The sequence below is a fragment of the Daktulosphaira vitifoliae genome, unplaced genomic scaffold (genome assembly GCF_025091365.1).
Source record: "Daktulosphaira vitifoliae isolate Bord-2020 unplaced genomic scaffold, ASM2509136v1 Scaffold_43, whole genome shotgun sequence".
NCBI classification, from domain to species: domain Eukaryota; kingdom Metazoa; phylum Arthropoda; class Insecta; order Hemiptera; family Phylloxeridae; genus Daktulosphaira; species Daktulosphaira vitifoliae.
Window position 1 is genome coordinate 22734 of NW_026099612.1, and position 17817 is coordinate 40550.

The 17817-nt window shown below is 31.4% G+C and overlaps 1 protein-coding gene across 1 annotated transcript; it reads left to right on the forward strand.

Moving 5' to 3' along the window:
• Positions 1-6275: 6275 nt before the first annotated feature.
• On the forward strand, positions 6276-7007 carry LOC126908924 (uncharacterized). The gene is made up of 2 exons (XM_050691258.1): positions 6276-6586; positions 6655-7007. The coding sequence occupies exons 1-2, from the start codon at positions 6296-6298 to the stop codon at positions 6850-6852; spliced, it is 489 nt and encodes a 162-aa protein (XP_050547215.1). The 5' UTR covers positions 6276-6295; the 3' UTR covers positions 6853-7007.
• Positions 7008-17817: the final 10810 nt, after the last annotated feature.

Here is a 17817-nt window from a genome sequence, read left to right on the forward strand (position 1 = left end):
ACATATTTATTTCATCACCTGTAAGTTAAAAATTATACAGAATGTTCAGTTAGTAAGATAACAGGTCAATTGTTACAAACAATAAGAACAATAGAGCCCCATGTCCTTACTTACTGAACACCTTTGTATCAAATTAATAAATACATCATTTTTTCAGTTTTTAAACATATTTGTAAAAATCATTTCCAAATATTTATTATAAACTCTATGGTATTTATAATTAATAACTTAACTATAAAAATTTTATTTGACAATAATAAATTATTCATCAGTGACTATATAAAAATTATAGCTTTGTAACATACAGTTGAGCTGCTCAACTTGGGCAAAATTGTAAAGTTAACCTAGACATAATTTTATTTTGTTACACATTATATATCTACAATAATGGAAAAAAAATTTATATGAAAAAATATAATTATTTGGAATTATTAAATAACAAAAAAAACACACAGTTTTAAGATATTAAAAAGTCTTATAATTTTATTTTATTATTTTTTAAAATTTCATCATCAAAAATATATAATAAATCAATCATTTAAGATTATTTTTAAATTTAATCCACCAGTATTTTCTGAATCTATTTATGAAAAAAAAATTAATTTTGAGTCATAATGGAAGTATTTTTCCAAAAAAATAACACACTATATAACATTAAAATACTATGTCTTTAAAACATTACCTTCTAAGATATTTACATTATGTTCTATGTATGAATAGAATACATACCACAGAGTTTTAACTGTACTTTCTTTATTAGCTTCATAATCATTTGTTTGAAATACCTTTAAAACATTTAAAATTCTTCGCAGTTTTTTATCCAGTGGCATTGTTACCAAATATATACGGTTTGCAAATCGATCGAAATTATTCTTGATTTTTATATTGAATTCTTTGTTATTTTCTTCCAGTTTTAAAGACTGGTTATATTCATCATAAATGGAAATTACCTTACCAATCGGTTCTATATCTATATGATAATATTTAAATTTTTCTAATAGAAAATTAAAAAAAGTTTTGGCCTCATTAAAATGATTACTAAACTTCTCCTTTTCTTTTAGTATAGTTGGTATTGCATTTGCTGTGACTAGATTATAATGAGCTAACAGTGTAAGTCCCATGCTTTCAATAACATTTTTAAGCCAAATTATAGCTTCGAGTGGATTGTTTTCTTTTAGAGCATCATCTGCAATTTCTTGTAAGGTTCTTAAAACAAAAGGCGTACTGTCTGTTTGAGGTGTAGCTTTATTAAATTCATCCAAAGACACGGGAATATTGATATCATCATTTAGGCAGAGTTCTTCTAATTTTTCTTCACATAGTTTAGTACCAGTATAATGAGGACGATTTTGTATTACAAAAGATAACATTTCATCGTGTTTTTGTAAATGTTTTTTTGCGATATCAAGTGTAAGATGGTCCAAATCAATTTGTTCACACGTATAGATTTTAGCTAAACAAATTAACAACAATGCATAACTAATTGAAACCATATCGAAAAAAATTACAAAAAAATATGAATGGAAATCTGTTATAGATGTGTCGAAGAAAAATAGTTATTGAATATACTTTTTGACGTACGTGGGTTTTTATATTATGAAAGAACTGTAAATTCATTGAAGTAATAATAAATTTTAACATATTTATAAAATCAAATAAACTGTTTTTACATATTTCTGTAAATAAAAATACTAATAATACATTTTTCATAAAATAAAGTTAACATATATTAATTTATATGCGTTTCATTTATATATTTCAATAAGTAATTCGTATAAACGCAAACAAAAATAATAATAATAAATAGCATAATGAATTTAGCTAGATATTAAGTTTTTTTCTTTCTTTTTTTTTTTTTTAATATTTTAGACCATATACTTTACAGAAGACTAGTAGTTTAATTATTTCACAAATAAAAAAAATTGAATTAGTTAATGGATAAATAGTTTCTGAAAAAGTACAGAAAAATATGAAATAAATTATTCACTAATTATTAAAATAATATATCAAAATAAAAACGAATAAAACATGATCTATAATAATATAACCAAAGAAATTAAAATCTGTGATAATGCTACTTTAATTATACTTTGACACGGCCATGATGTTGTCACCCCGCGACCGTGTCTGCTCTTTCTCTACACTGCCCCTCTGTAAACTGGACCGTTACACACACTCGTTATCGTCGTGGTATAAAGGCCAACAAATGCCTAGCGATCGAATACCCGCCGTAATAATACGTTTATCAGTCATCTCTTGTGACACCAATAAACGAATCGTCGTCCGCTTTCAAAATATCCTAAGAAATGGGCGCGTGTCTGTTTCTTTGTCGCTCAAACCACGAACAAAGAATAAATAATGATGAGTTGCACCTGAATGATAAAGAATTCTAGCTTAAAAAGTGTATTTATTAAAATACTGATGTACGCATGTATAGTTACCGTAGTTAAAACCCTGTTTTTTTGTGTTAAAATTTTATATTTTCATTTCTTAATTACTATAACTTTTTAAAAAATGTATGGATCAATATAATTTTAGCTTCGATGCGAAGCTAAGAAGGTATTAATTTTACTATGATGTGTTTTTTTTTTTTGTGTGTCTGTTACCACTTTTTTCAGCTATCACCGAACCGATTTCTTTCAATGATACGTCAAAAAATCATAAATCGTATTTAATCGAAGACATTACCCTCAAAAATTGAAAAAAAAATCCCTCGTTCCCCGTAAATGGGGGAAACCTCCAAAAAAATTAAAAATTTAAAAATCGCTTATTTTCAAAATTTTTTCAATTTTTTGAACTAAAAACTGCCGTAACTTTTTCAAAAATGAACATATCAGTATATATAATTTTTAATGATTACTTAGTTTCTTAATGATCGAAATGAGTTATTTTATTAAATAAATTTAATAAATATTATCTAATCATTAAAAATATTTTGTTATATTAATTGGCTTAAATAAAAAGTAAACAAGACTTTTTGGCCAACGACAAATAACAGTACTAAATCAAATTTTTTCATTTTGTATAACTGGAAAAAATATAAATTAATTATTGGCTGAAAGGAATCTATTATGGTGATCGTAAAATAACATATTTTTATTTTTGAAATAATGAAAATTTGTTTAGCAACGTTATTTGTTGTTGGCCAAAAAAAACGGAAAAAAATTAGTATAAAAGAGCTAGTAAACTGAAAAATTCATTGGGACTTTTAGTCTAACCAGCGAACGAAGAACATACAAGCTCTTGTGGAAGCCTAACTAGTCTATTAGCCTCAGTGGCGTCGAAATCAAAATTCAAAAATCTTGAAATCAACGCGACATTTGCAAGTCTATTTCCGAAAACAGCCGTCAAATTCATTTGCTATATTGAAAAAAATATGGTACCTTTGGAGATAGGAGATCGGATTGTCATAAGGTATTATGACTACATGCAAAATTTAACAGTTACCAAAGTAAATGACAAAAATCTTGAACAACCTGAAGAGTATCGCGTTAAACTTCAAGGAATATGTGGGCAATTTTTTGACATGTCCTCGATGAATATCCTTACCAATGTTATCAAAAAGAAAGAAGTATTTAACATCGTAAGTGAAAAATATATGTACATAGCATAGTTATTTATACTTATATTTTTTAAGGAATGTATTGACAAAAATGAACTCGTATTGACATATTCAACATCTAAAAAAAGTCTAAACACTCAGATTTGAAATGCTAAAAATTTGAAACCCAAAGACGTCGGCAATAGATATGAAAAGAATTATGCAAAGAAGAATGCTTACAAATCTGGACTTAAGCCGAACAATAACGCAACATATAACGCTAAACGTTATTCAGTGAACAACGAAAAACGTTATACGGCCCAGGATAGACTTATGAAATACCGGAAAACTGAAGAACCACAAATTGTACACGAATCAAATAAATTTAAACAAACCGAAAATAGACAATACAAGACCCATAATACACGTTATTCAGCTCAAGACCGACTTAAACAGTACAAGGACACCGTTACTCCGAAAGAAACGCAGCCTAAACAGCATGGCACAAAGAACACAGATATGAACCGATATGAAGTTAAAGTAAAATACTGCAAAGAACGAAATCTCAACACTGTCATAACAACAATAGGCCCATGTACTAAGAAACCATCATTAAAACTAGGCGAGACGCAAAAAGTTAATTATTTATAATTATCATACATACAATCTTTTATTACTATAATTTTTCCACAGATAATGATTGTTCAAAAACGAACGAAGACGTGTTATCTTGTACACTCTATGGAGTAGAAAGTCAGTTATCACCTTGTGCGATAAACTACGCGAAATGGAAAATAACTTGAGACGCATCCAGAAAGTTGAAAAGTACGACATGTGCTTGATATTTTTTGGCGCTGAATGGTACCGTGGGAAAATTATGGACGAGACGAACGATGGTATGTTAAAAATTTACTTGATTGACATAGCACAAACGATGTTGTTTAACCGAAGAGAAGTCTATGAGATGCCAAAGCACTTTGAAGGAGAGTCTTTATTAATTGAAAATGTCGTAACACCTCCGTGAAAAGAAATGCTAACTACTGTTTATGCTAACGTAGAAGCAATAAAAACTATTGGACCGAGTACGGTGGTGAAACTGATTTGATTATAAAATACTATACTACCTTATAACTCCTATTCATTTGCATTCGACAGCCAATGTATATATTCCTTAACGTTGTTAACGGAAGTTTGCGCGCTGTCAATGATGTCTTTTTATATTATATATATATTTTTTATTAAGTTTATTATGAAATGTTTGCCTCTTCATAACCTATCACCTTATTTCTTTATTTATTGTANTTTCATAACCAATCATCTTATTGCTTTATTTATTAGTTATATATTTGTTTGTTGTTACATTATTTAATTTTTTGTTATATTTTTAGATTTTGTTTGTTCAATTATATTTTTTTTTCTGAATTAAATATAATTCATAAAACTGATTATTTTAATTGTTGTTTAAATGAAATAACGCTGTTCAACACTTATAAAACATTGTTATCATATAATTTTATTAAATTATTTTGTACGTGAATTAGTTAATACACTTTCAATTGTAAATTGACCAAAAAGTTCCAATAAGTTAATAATACACTATGTATTAATGATAGTAACAGTACTTCCTTAATTATTAATCATAATGTCCCTGATACTGTTCTAAGGCCTATATTATTTATTTTATATATAAATAATTTACTTAATATTTAATTTGAGGCCAAATATGTTTTGCTGATGTTACTGTCATCAGTAATAATGTCATAACTTTAATTTAGTTCTCAAACGTTAAAGGAACACAATTAATGATTGTATTATTTTATTCTATACAAATATCAGGATTAATTCATTGAAAATTTAAAATATAAAAATGATTGATTGTTTATCATAACTTTCAACAAATTTCATTAAAATTTCTATTAATTCTAATATTTAGTACATTTTTACGATTATAACAAAAATTAGGTATTTAAAATGTAGTATATAATAAATATTTTTAACATATTAATGAGATATATTACAATAATATAAATAAATAATTTTACAAAATTTAAAAGTCCTTTATTAAATTAGAGGAAATTATTTCCTCTACGACATTATTAATAATTAAAGAAGCTATATGTTAGATTTTTTAAATTCAGACTTGCATTCTTATCTTTAATCAGTTATTAAAAAATATATTCACAATAAAAGCACATAAAATATGACTTGTATTATTGTCATACCTATAAATTGTGTATGTTTTATTTTTTTTAATTTTTCATCAATTTATGTTACACATAACACAAGACGTCGGCAATAGATATGAAAAGAATTATACAAAGAAGAATGCTTACAAATCTGAACTTAAGCCGAACAATAAAGCAACATATAACGCTAAACGTTATTCAGTGAACAATGAAAAACGTTATACGGCCCAGGATAGACTAATTGAATACCGGAAAACTGAAGAACCACAAATAATACACGAATCAAATAATTTCAAACTACCCTAAAATAGACAACAATATAACACCAATAATACACGTCATTCAGTTAAAAACACTTCCATATTAGCTAATAATTCTTTTAATATGAACATATCACAGTCAAAAAACAATCTTTCAACTCAACCGTTTAAATATTGCCGGGAAATATTAACACATATAGCGTTGAGATGTCCCAGTTTAGACGTCGCTATGGATCTGTTTTGTGGTGCTGGTGGAAACGTCATCCAATTAGCCAAGAGATACAAACAAGTAATCGCTGTTGATATCGATGCTAAAAAATTATAATTTGCCAAAAGAAACGCAGAGATTTATGGGGTCAGGGATAAAATTACAGGGAGATTTCTTCGACATTGCCGAAACGTTAAAAAAATATAAGCCACAGGTCATAGTGACGTCTCCCCAATGGGGCGACCCTTCGCATAAGAAACACGAAGTTTACAGTCTCCAGAAACAAATGTGTAAAGACTACGAAGGAGGCGGTAGAAAACTCTTCGACCTGCTGAGAAGTATTGCACCCAACGTAGCACTGCACATACCTAAAACTACAGGTCGAAACGAGGTAAATTATTCTATTTTCTATAGGTAAACCGCAATTGTAGTTAATGTTGATTAATTAATTTTTGCTAGTTGATACAATTTGGAAAATTATTCGACCTCAACAGGGAAACTCCACACAAACATATCGACGAAAGACACGATTCTATTACTACATTTTTTAGCAGATTTTTCAACATGAACACGAAATTCTTATCAAACGACAACAAATTTTATACGAACAAAAAACATCTCAAGTATTCAAAATGTGCTGATTACTATTACTGTTAAATTATAATTCAACCAATTTTGCTAATAATTCACATTATATCGATAAAGACGCATTTCCACATTTTTAATATTTATAAACTTACCACTTTAGACATACCACCGACTATTGAAATTATATGAATACTTTAAAACTCTTTTATTTTTGCTACAACTTGCTATTGGAATATATATTTTACTGAAAAGTAAAGTTTTAATCATTGTGTTATGATAATATACATTTTATTGTAAAACATAGTATTTTAATTCATTTTTCTAATATTTGTTTTGATAAAAATTAAAATAAATTTTGTTTTATATTGAATTTTTTATCTGTATATAAAACTACTTTAAATTATTCTGAATATATATTGTTGATTGCAAAAATGTAAATATGCTTTAATTGCTAAAATTGCTTTACCCGAAATATATTTTATATTGTATAATATGATAAATAATTGTTATAAAAATTGAATGCTTCGAGTTATTTTTTTACATTTTCATTTGAAAATATTTAACTCATTTATTACTTAATTCATTTTCAATAAGTTGATTTATGTTGGGTAAAAGTTATTGGAACATTTTCTAGTGCTTCTAGTTGAATTTATTAAATAAATGAATGATAATTTATACAAATTAGAAAAAATTGTGCAAAAATTGTTGACGATTGTTTATCTTTAAGGCGTGCCCCAAAAGGATTAAAAATTATACTCTAAAGTTAGGTTTTTTTATCTATCTCAAAAACATTAACTGTTACGGAAAAGTTTCTAAAGACTTTCTTGTAGATATAATACTTTTCTATAATAAATGTAAACAAAATTAATTATTTAAGCGGTGTTAGAAGATATTGTTCTTTTAGGAAAAATAAAAATAAAAGATGATTTTTGAATTTTAGTTTTAATCAATTACAACGATAGCAACCTTGAAATATTAGAACTAGTCATAATATTTTTTGGCGAAACACCTCTGAATGGGATTTATTTTAAATATTCGTTTTTTGAGGTTAAATAATAATTTTTCAAAAATGTTTGCAGACTTTTGAAATTTATTTAATATGTTTGTAGAATCTTTTTTATAGAAAAATATTATATCTCCAAAAAAGTCTCTATAAACTTTTGGTGAAATTAATATTTTTAAGATTACAAAAAAAAACTAAATTACTACTCTTAGAGTATTATTTTTAACCCTCTTAGGGCACACCTTAGAGTTGACCAAAGATGCCTTTTTTTGATGGGTTAGAAAACGCTATCTTTTCATGATTACTGTGTATACATATGATGATAATGTGTATACATTACAAACTTGGCATTAATACCATGACAAGAAATTAGATAAGGCAATTATTACTTATCACTCTCATTCAAAAGTATATTGAAAAGATAGCGTTTTCTTCTGTCCTTTTCTCAATACGTACTTCAATGTTTAATACCGTAAAATAGTACATGAAAATTCAAAATTTCACAAACTTCAAAACGCTACAGAATATTTACTACTGAATATTAATAAGATATCTTTTTACTAAAATTTTTCTTAAATTCTACTCTACAAAATAGCTATCTTAGATTTTTTTTTTACTTTTTATTTAAAATTTTAAAATAATTAATATTTTTAATAAAATGTAAAAAAATTAATTATTGAGATATAGCTATAGACCTAACGTCTAACTAATATTTAAAAAAAAATCAGCTAAAAATATTAACTGGATCAAAAGTTATTTAAATTGTCAGTGAGTGGTGGGCCACCCTGTATATAAATACAATATTGTATTAATATATACACTAAAAATTTTTATATAAAGAAAAATTTTTTTTTCTTAGAAAAATATTTCTAAAAATGTTTTATTAACAAATTTTTTATAAAAAACATTTTTATAATTAAAATATTGCTGCATATATTTAAAAAACATTATTTCATTTTTATTTTATATTTTTAAAAACATTTCATTGGTTATAGGGTTAATAATGTTAATTAACCATTGTTAATCATGGAAAACATCCTATATGAAATAAATAATAGTTATTAAAAAAATAAAAAAGAACAGTTTTTAGATATTCGTATAGTAATTAAAACACATAATATTCTTTTTATTTTTCTTAAACTTTTTTTTTATAATTTAATACTCTAATTTTTGGCTCTATTTGAATGGAATAAAAAAGTAAATTTTGTGTAGTGAAAATGTTATCTTACGAACCACAATTTACCATAGTGTTTTAATTTTCAGCATAAAGTTTTAACATGTATTTTGCAACATAATTTATCGTAGCATATAAATTAATTAGTCTTTTAAATCCAGTTTTAATGTCTTCATCTATATCTAAAGCTATTACTTTTGGCAATGTTACTAAACATGTACATCTTCTATAACGCTTCTGCAAATTAATACAACGTTTAATGAATCTTTGTTTATTGTTTTTTTGTTTTGGAGATTGATTATATTCATTAAATATTACAATAGTTTGATCAATTGGATCTTTACGTAAACGATAAATACTAAATTTTTTTAATAGAAGATTGCACATAGATGAAACTTTATTAAAATGATCATTAAACGCTTCGTTTTCACTTGGTAAAGTCTGTAGCATCTTTTTTGTGGAAATATTATATGCCATCAGTATTGTAATTCCAATACTTTCAATAACATTTCTAAGCCAAATTATGGCTTCTATTGGATCGTTACGTACAATTATAGCTTCATTCGTAATTTCAAGTAAAGTTCTATTAATAACCAGCGTATGGTAAGATAAACGAGGCATGGTACCTATATATAGTTTGTCCGTAGGTACAGGAGTATCAATATCGTCATTAAGGTAGTATTCTTCTAATTTATTGACTGACATATAAGGATCTGTATAAATAGTACCATCATTTATTTTATAAAATAACAAATCTTTGTGTTTATTTATATGTTCATATGCGTCATCACGTGTTATTTTTGTTAAATCAAATTTTTCGCACGTAGAAATTTTAATTAANCAAATTTTTCGCACGTAGAAATTTTAATTAAAACAATTAACAACATTACATAACTAAAGGAAATCATATCGAAGAAAATTGCGAAAATTCTATGAATGAAAATCTAATGTCGATGTTTTGAATAAAATAGTTTATTAGAATCATACTTTTTAATGTACGTGGCTTTTTTATATTATGAAAAAAACTATAAAATAATTGAAGTAATAATAACTTTTAACACATTTATTAAATCAAATAATTTTTCGGCGACTAAAAATACTAAAAATAAATTGTTCACCATTTAAAAGTAACAAGTATTAGTTTACTTGCGAGTTTAAAGATGAACATTTTATATGGAATTCTTTTATACATTATAATAAATAAATTTATGAACTAAAAAAAAAAATAATAACAAATAGGATAATGAATTAAATTTACTATTAAGATTATTGTATATGTCTTGTAGGACCAGTGTAACTTTCCTAAATACCCTATAAATAATTTAAATTAAAAGATATTTAAAAAATGAAATGGTAGCACAGTGGGTTGGGGTCGCGGCACATTGTGGAAGTGGCATAGGTGTGGGTCAAGTATAGACGATATCTGACAATGGTTAAAATCACTATCCTAAGAAATGATTCGATGCAAATCTGTGGATAGTGTTTCATTTAGAGAAATTGGTGGATTATTCCAAAAGTAACATCAACTCTTATTTCTTTGATTAATTGAAGATAGTATATCTTCTGTAAAAAAATCATTTAAAAAAAGTTTTTATGCTTACAATAAAAAATACCTTAAAATTAAAATTTGTTTATTTCATAAGAGCGTATTTTAGTTAACAAACATGGCGACGTAAATGTTACCCAGTGAAATACAGTTTCTGAATAAAAAATATATTTGAATTGAAGATTTCTTTTGTTTTTTATTTTTAAGGTATTGACTGACAAAGTTTGAAATGTTATGGAAAAAGAATGTCGACCAATTTAATTTTTTTAATATTTATGTATTTTCTAATATCATTACATTGAAAAATAATTGCAGCAGTGTATGTTACCGTCGTTTTATGTACAATCTAAATAAAAACCAAATTCCATGTGGAATATTTTGAGAATAATTATTTACTTTGATGATTTGAACTTATTAAATTACATAGCTTATCATAAGATATTATTTTTTTATTTTAATAGAATAATAGATAGGAACCAAAGAAGTCCTAATTTAGTTACAACTTACATTCATAACGAAATAATTACTTACAATTAAATGATTCCTTTGATGAAATTATAATAATATTAAATTATTATTATACATAATAATAATGTTATTTTACTTCAATTTTATGTAAGAGTCACTGTTATTACTTTATACGGTCCATAAGCGGATATCCATTGAAAACGTCGGGGGCTTACATTTTTTTTTAAATTTAAGAAGCGGGGTTTACCCCTCCCCCATTTAGTTTTTAATTTTTCATTTACAACGTAAGTAATAATACTGTCCATATTTAATATTTTACATTTTTAATAATCTGTTACTCACAATATTTAGTTGTTTAATACAATTTTATCAACAACATTTTTTTTTTTTATGATCCAACTGATGGCTCTTTGTGCAGAGAAGGACTGACATGTATCTATAATACAAATACATAAACATTGTACATAAAAAAAATAAAAATATAAATTAGTGGGTAATAACAGCTATACATATACTTTATTTTAAAACCAGTATTCTAGAGGAATCTGCAAATTTATTTAAAATCGTTTCACTTTCAATACTTTTAGTAAGGTCTTTTATTATGTGAAGAATTGATAAATTAGAGAAGCGATCTTGAAGCATGGAAGTTCTCACCCAAGTTTTTATTCTTCGCATAGCTGAAAAACTGCGCTCACAAGTTGCAAAGCAAACTGGTAAAGTTAGTTCTAATTGTAGCATTTTATATATATTTGGAAATATTTCATTTATAATAGCAGTTTTTAAATCTGTAATACTCAAATCACTGTCAACACCCTGTATAGAGTTGGAATTCGAATCAGGTTTCGTCACTGCTCTTCTTGATTCCCAGGCTCAAAAATCGTACGTCAGACCTGAAATTTCGAGAATTTTCGGAAAAACAATCCCCGGACCAACTTCAAAAGTTCGAATGGCAGACGGCCACAGCCAAACTACTAGTGGTCACGCCTCCTTCGAAGCCAGGGTCACAGATATCATCATTAACTTTGATGTCTCGACTCTGGACAATTTATACTGCGATATCCTACTAGGATACGATTTCCTCGTGAAAAACGAAGAAAGATGGTTCGCCTCGACTTTGCATTGATTACAGACGGCTTAATGAAGTGACCGAATCTGATGCTTACCCCATGCCAAACTTAAATGACATGATACGGAACATGAGAGGTGCAAAAACTTTTAGCGTACTTGATCTTAAGTCCGGCTATTTTCAAGTTTCTTTGAACCCCAAATCCCGGAAGTATTCAGCTTTTCGAACACGTAAAGGTCTCTATCAATTCAGAGTTTTACCATTCGGTTTAAAGAATTCCCCCATGACTTTCGTTAGACTGATGAACGAGGTTTTAAGAGGATACTTAGATGATTTTGTTCAAGTTTATCTCGACGATATAGTTATATATTCGGATAGCTTTAACAACCATCTTAATCACTTAGCCAAAGTTCTTGAACGTCTGAGCAGACATGGACTGACGTGCCACCCCAAGAAATGTAGAATAGGTACTACCGAAATCTCTTTCCTCGGGCACTTGGTAGACGGAATTCAAAAACAACCCGAAAAACTTCTGGCCATCAAAGAATTCCCAACTCCACGCAAAGTTAAGGAGCTTCGCAGATTTCTGGGGGTATGTAATTGGTACAGCCAGTTTGTAGACAACTATGCTGACACCATCGCTCCCCTCACTCATCTATTAAAAAAAGGCATTAGATGGAAATGGTCAGGTAACGAACAGAATGCGTTTGACACCATAAAGAACGCCCTGTACGACTCCCCAAAGCTTTGTCCTCCTGACTATAGTAAACCCTTTTGCCTCCAAACCGATGCAAGCGAAATAGGTGTAGGAGCTGTTCTTTTCCAACGGGGTGACAGACCTGAGGAAAGACAAGTAATCGCCTACGCTAGCAAAAAGTTAAGTGAGACACAAAGGCGTTATACAGCAGTCGAAAGAGAATGCTTAGCCATTATCTGGGCAGTCGATAAATTCCGACCCTATCTAGAAACCGGCCGTTTTGAACTCCTTACGGACAATTCAGCATTGACCTGGCTTCACAAAACAAAAGACCAGAAATCAAAACTGACCCGATGGGCATTACAATTAAGTAATTTCAATTTTCGAACGACTCATGTTCCAGGACACCTTAATCAGGCCCCAGACATGTTGTCCCGAAACCCATCAGATGGTCCGCCCGTCAATGAAGAAAAGTTAGATGAGAACCTATTAGGGGTACCCACATCACAACTTCAATCATCACTCAACCAAGGTACCCCCGATAGACTTTTCTCGCTAACCCATCACGAGGTCGATCTAAATGACACACCTGTTTCTGAGAAAGAGTTAAGATCGTGGCAATTGGATGACTCATATGTAAAATCTGTAATGGATAGCATATCCTCCGATTGACCAGCCAACAATACACGACGGTCCAAAGCCCAAAAGAAATCTTTTATCGTGGTTGATGGCCTCCTCCGGAAATTCGGTGGTATATCAAAAGACGACCCCTCACCAATCCCATCCATAGTGGTACCACTCAGTAAAACACAAAAAATAATTTGGTGGTACCACGACCACTCTCTAGCCAGTCATCCTGGTTGGAAAGAAACTTTCAGGGCTGTTCGACAAAGGTTTTATTGGAAAAATATAAAAGAGGACGTTAGGAAATATGTTAGGGCATGTCACATTTGCGCTTGCACAAAACCCCTAAACGTAAAACCTGAAGACCCTCTAAGACCTAGAAAACCACGACAGCCATGGGAAGTTATAAGTATAGATTTGATGGGCCCCTACCCTAGAACCGCTAGAGGGAAAACGTCTATACTTGTAGTCACTGATTGCTATAGCAGATGGATTGAAGCTTACCCATTAGGCTCCGCCACTTCTAAAAGAATTATACAAACACTTGAACGCGAATACTTCTCGCGTTTCGGGTACCCTCGCGTGTGTTTGAACGACAACGGAACTCAGTTCACTTCTAACGAAATGCTCAGAGCACTCGAGCGATGGGGGGGCAGAGGGCTGGACTACTCCGGTGTTCCACCCCCGAGCTAACCCAGTCGAACGTCGCAACCAAGAGCTGAAAAAGGGACTCCGTGCACTTTTAGTGGGCGAAAGTCATCGCTCTTGGGACACGAAGCTATCGTCGATACTCTTCGCAATTCGGAATCGACTGAATGAGGCAACAGGATTTTCGCCGTCAGTGTTAGTACTTGGTAGAGAAGCCAAGCGACCTGGCGATTGGGCCCTGTTTGAACCTCCCGTCATTCCTATGGAGGAGACTAACCGACATAGGCGAGGGCAAGAGATGGCAACCTTGTTAAACCAAGAAAAAAAATTCAAAAACATCACCCCGAAGAAGTCACAATTTTCGACTGGTGACTTGGTGTATTACAAGGCACATCACTTATCAAACGCAGACAAAGGTTTCCATGCGGGGTTCGCGCCTAAGTGGCTAGGACCAGTCCGACTGGCGGAACGCATAAGTCCAGGAGTTTATCTCACAGACCAGCAACCGCCCCGGAAACTTCACGTCTCGTGTCTGAAGCCATCACACACGGTGGGGAAGCCAAAGGATCAAAAGGGATCTTAGTAACTTACTCACCTATGTAATAAATATGAGTTCAACTGTTTAATTGTTCGTTGTTGTTATCGTCTGTTTCCAGCATGTCTCAACAGCAACAATCCAGAAAACCAGCCGAAGCCGCCCAGGATCGAAACGACCTGCTTGCTGCTCTGGTCCAAAACCACCTCAATGGCCAGCAGTTACTGACCAGCATGGGGGCACGTTTCCCGAACGCTCGGCCGTCCGTTCAACAAGTTTGGACTATGCCCCAGGATGATCTGAAGCGGCATCCCGAACTATGGGCCGCTTTTGTGCGAGGTTGGCAAACCTGCCTTGCAGGCGTCCCGACGCCACCGCCTGCACCGATTCCACCAGCAGTCCGGCCACCTTTTCATCCGCATACACGCCACCCGGTGCCCCGGCAGCAGCATACGCACACGTTCAGAGTGCCTGTGAACGTCAGAGCTTCACCACCATCAAGGGCTCCCTCTGGCAGCGTAAAGTCGGCCACCGGCTCCACGTCGTCAGCCCAATCATCCACCGGGTTGACATACAAGGAGAGGAAGAAGCAGCGAATGGTGGAGTATCGCAAGGAAAAGAGGAAGGAGCTGCAACGCCTAGCGAAGGAATTGAAAGCTCAGTCCTTACCCTCTTCCCAGCAACACAGGTTGGAAAAGAAGTCGGGAGAACGGATAAAGCCACCTACCCCCATGCCGAGATCCAAACCACCATCGGAAGTCTCCAGTATTGTTACGGAAGACATTCAGATGGACATAGAGGACCCGGTAGAGGGAGAAGTAGTGCCATCTCCCGACCATCTCAGTGAGGACATCGAGACCTTCCTCAATCCAATACCACCATCTGCTCCCTAGATCTCCTTGCTCTTTCCTTCCCAATCCTATCTCCTCCTGGGAGTGTCACCCGCTATCCTTAGAGGAAGGCGATAGTGAACACCTCAGAAAGCCCGTTTTCCCGAAAGGGACTTAGCGATGCTATAAAGGAGAGGATATAGAGGAAGAGAAAAGAATTGTATCGACTGAGATTTAGTTCACCGGTTGCACAGCTTAGTGAGGGAGAGTTGACACGGCCCGTAATAGCGCACTATTCATTTACCGTGAATCAGCACGTTATCCGGTCGTGATTATCAGCTGTCCACCGTCGCACTCATTAGTGTTGACGATAACACAAGTTTGTCTTATCCGGCGGTCGGTAGATAGGACAGGTCAGGGGGTTTAGCACCGCGAGACACGTCGGCGACTATGTAAACCAGTTCACCTGTGACTTACATCCGCCGTACGTGCCGTGTGATTTTTCATCAGCGTACTATTATCGAAGTCTTTTGTACTTAGCACCTCACTGTCACCAGTTTTTATAATATCATATATAAATTAAAATAAAATTCATTCGACCACTTAACGGTGTTACGCTTTTAATTTATTAATAACACCTTTATACTGTGTCAAGGTTAAATTTTGTATTGAAAATGTGCCGGTAATAACTTTCTTTCACGCATTCTCTGCCATCTTCTAGACATTTTTCGGTGTACAAATTATACATTTTGCGTATAGTCAAAAGGAGACTCAAGTACTTCCTGTTTGTATTTGTACTACGGGTGTAGTGTGATTCACAATAAGGGAAACTATTAATGTGTTGAACAACGAAATTTTCTTTATCAGGTAGCATCTTATTGGTATTCGGCTTGCGCCCTCTCAAATCTTCTCCAGGCGGTTTACCTTCTCGGTATTTTTTCAAAGCACGAGTCATCCTCCCGTCGCTCACAGAGAATGTGTTCAGAAAAAATTTTTTACAAGTTTCAACAGTAGTTGAATTCACATCCAAGTAAAATTTATTCACTATAGTGTGAGGAGGACGAACTCCTTCACGAGGACGGTGTTTTTGAACAGGTACACCATGAACTAGTCCACAAAGGTAAGCATTTTGACGGCCAAAATCGCCTATTTCCCAGAACGCCTCAAATAATAACTTCCTGTTCAGTTCAGTAACTTTTTGAATACATTTTTTGCGACAGAAGCAGTCTAAATTTTGAAAATTTTTTGGCTCTATGAGATTACCAGAACGATTTTTATAAGAATCTCCACTATTTCGTAACTTTTTTGCAATCTGACGTTTGTCACCTCCATTATTCCGTCGCTCTTTTTTCGTGGAACAAAAACATCAATATTCTCCTCCATATTTTTTTTTAGCAAAAACTGAATATAGAAAATGATCGAGAAATCACGTGTTAATAATGAACCGCACAACTGAAACGTAACACGAAAAATGATCGACAAATTCACTATCAGTGTCGAGAACAAAAATAGATAGAAATAATATAATTATTATAGCAATCGGTCGTCGGTCGCTGAATACAATGGAATTTCTAATCGATAAAATTATTAATGAAGATAAAGATAATGCTCTGGGGCATCTATGTAGTGTTTCTTAAATTACCTACCTACCGACCGTCGCGACGGGAAGAGTTACACCACTTGGTCGCTAAAGCGCTCGGCCATTTCATTAACTGAAATAACAATATATGCTTCTTATTATGATTGTATTGAACTAGGACTCACACCATTTGTCAGAATCGTAGATTATTCACTATAGAATTGAAAAATGGTGTAAGTCCAATTTTCAAAATGTTTGACTTACACCACTTGGCGGCCGACCGGCCCATATGTCGCATGTACGAGTTTTAACATTTGCTACGAAAAAGTCATTTGTTCAATGTATCTTAATTAAATTGATACATTCAAAGATATTTAATTATTAATTATTATACATAATAAGACTATTGAATTGTGATAACTTTAGAGGTATCTTTAATTTAAGAACAGAATTTTTTTTTTTTATTATTCACATAGTCAAATTTATTTTATATTAATGACTGCAAATTTTTTTTTATTAATCAAAACACTAAATTTCTCGTACATTTTAATTAATGTATTCGATATTTTTTTGTAGGTAAAAATGTAAATGAGTTATGATTATTCTAATGTGAAGTGAAGTATAATCCAAAAATCTAGTAAATTAAGATGTAAAGACACAACTGGAGGTTAAATAAAGTACCTTACAAAAAAAGTGGGATATATATGTAATCTTATATAATAATATATTTTGGTGTTAAAAAATAATAGTAACACTCCCTAAAGTTTTATTCTAGTTGCTACTATGGATAGATGTCGGGAAAATTGGAAACCTGTTTAGATTTAATTTTAACAGCGATTAATTTCACTATTGTAAGATGTTTCA

Coding starts and splice junctions, on each gene's coding strand:
- LOC126908924 (XM_050691258.1), top strand. CDS start 6,296: ATGCTAAAAAATTATAATTTGCCAAAAGAAACGCAGAGATTTATGGGG. Junction 6,587..6,654: donor AAACTACAGGTCGAAACGAG/GTAAATTATTCT, acceptor AATTTTTGCTAG/TTGATACAATTTGGAAAATT.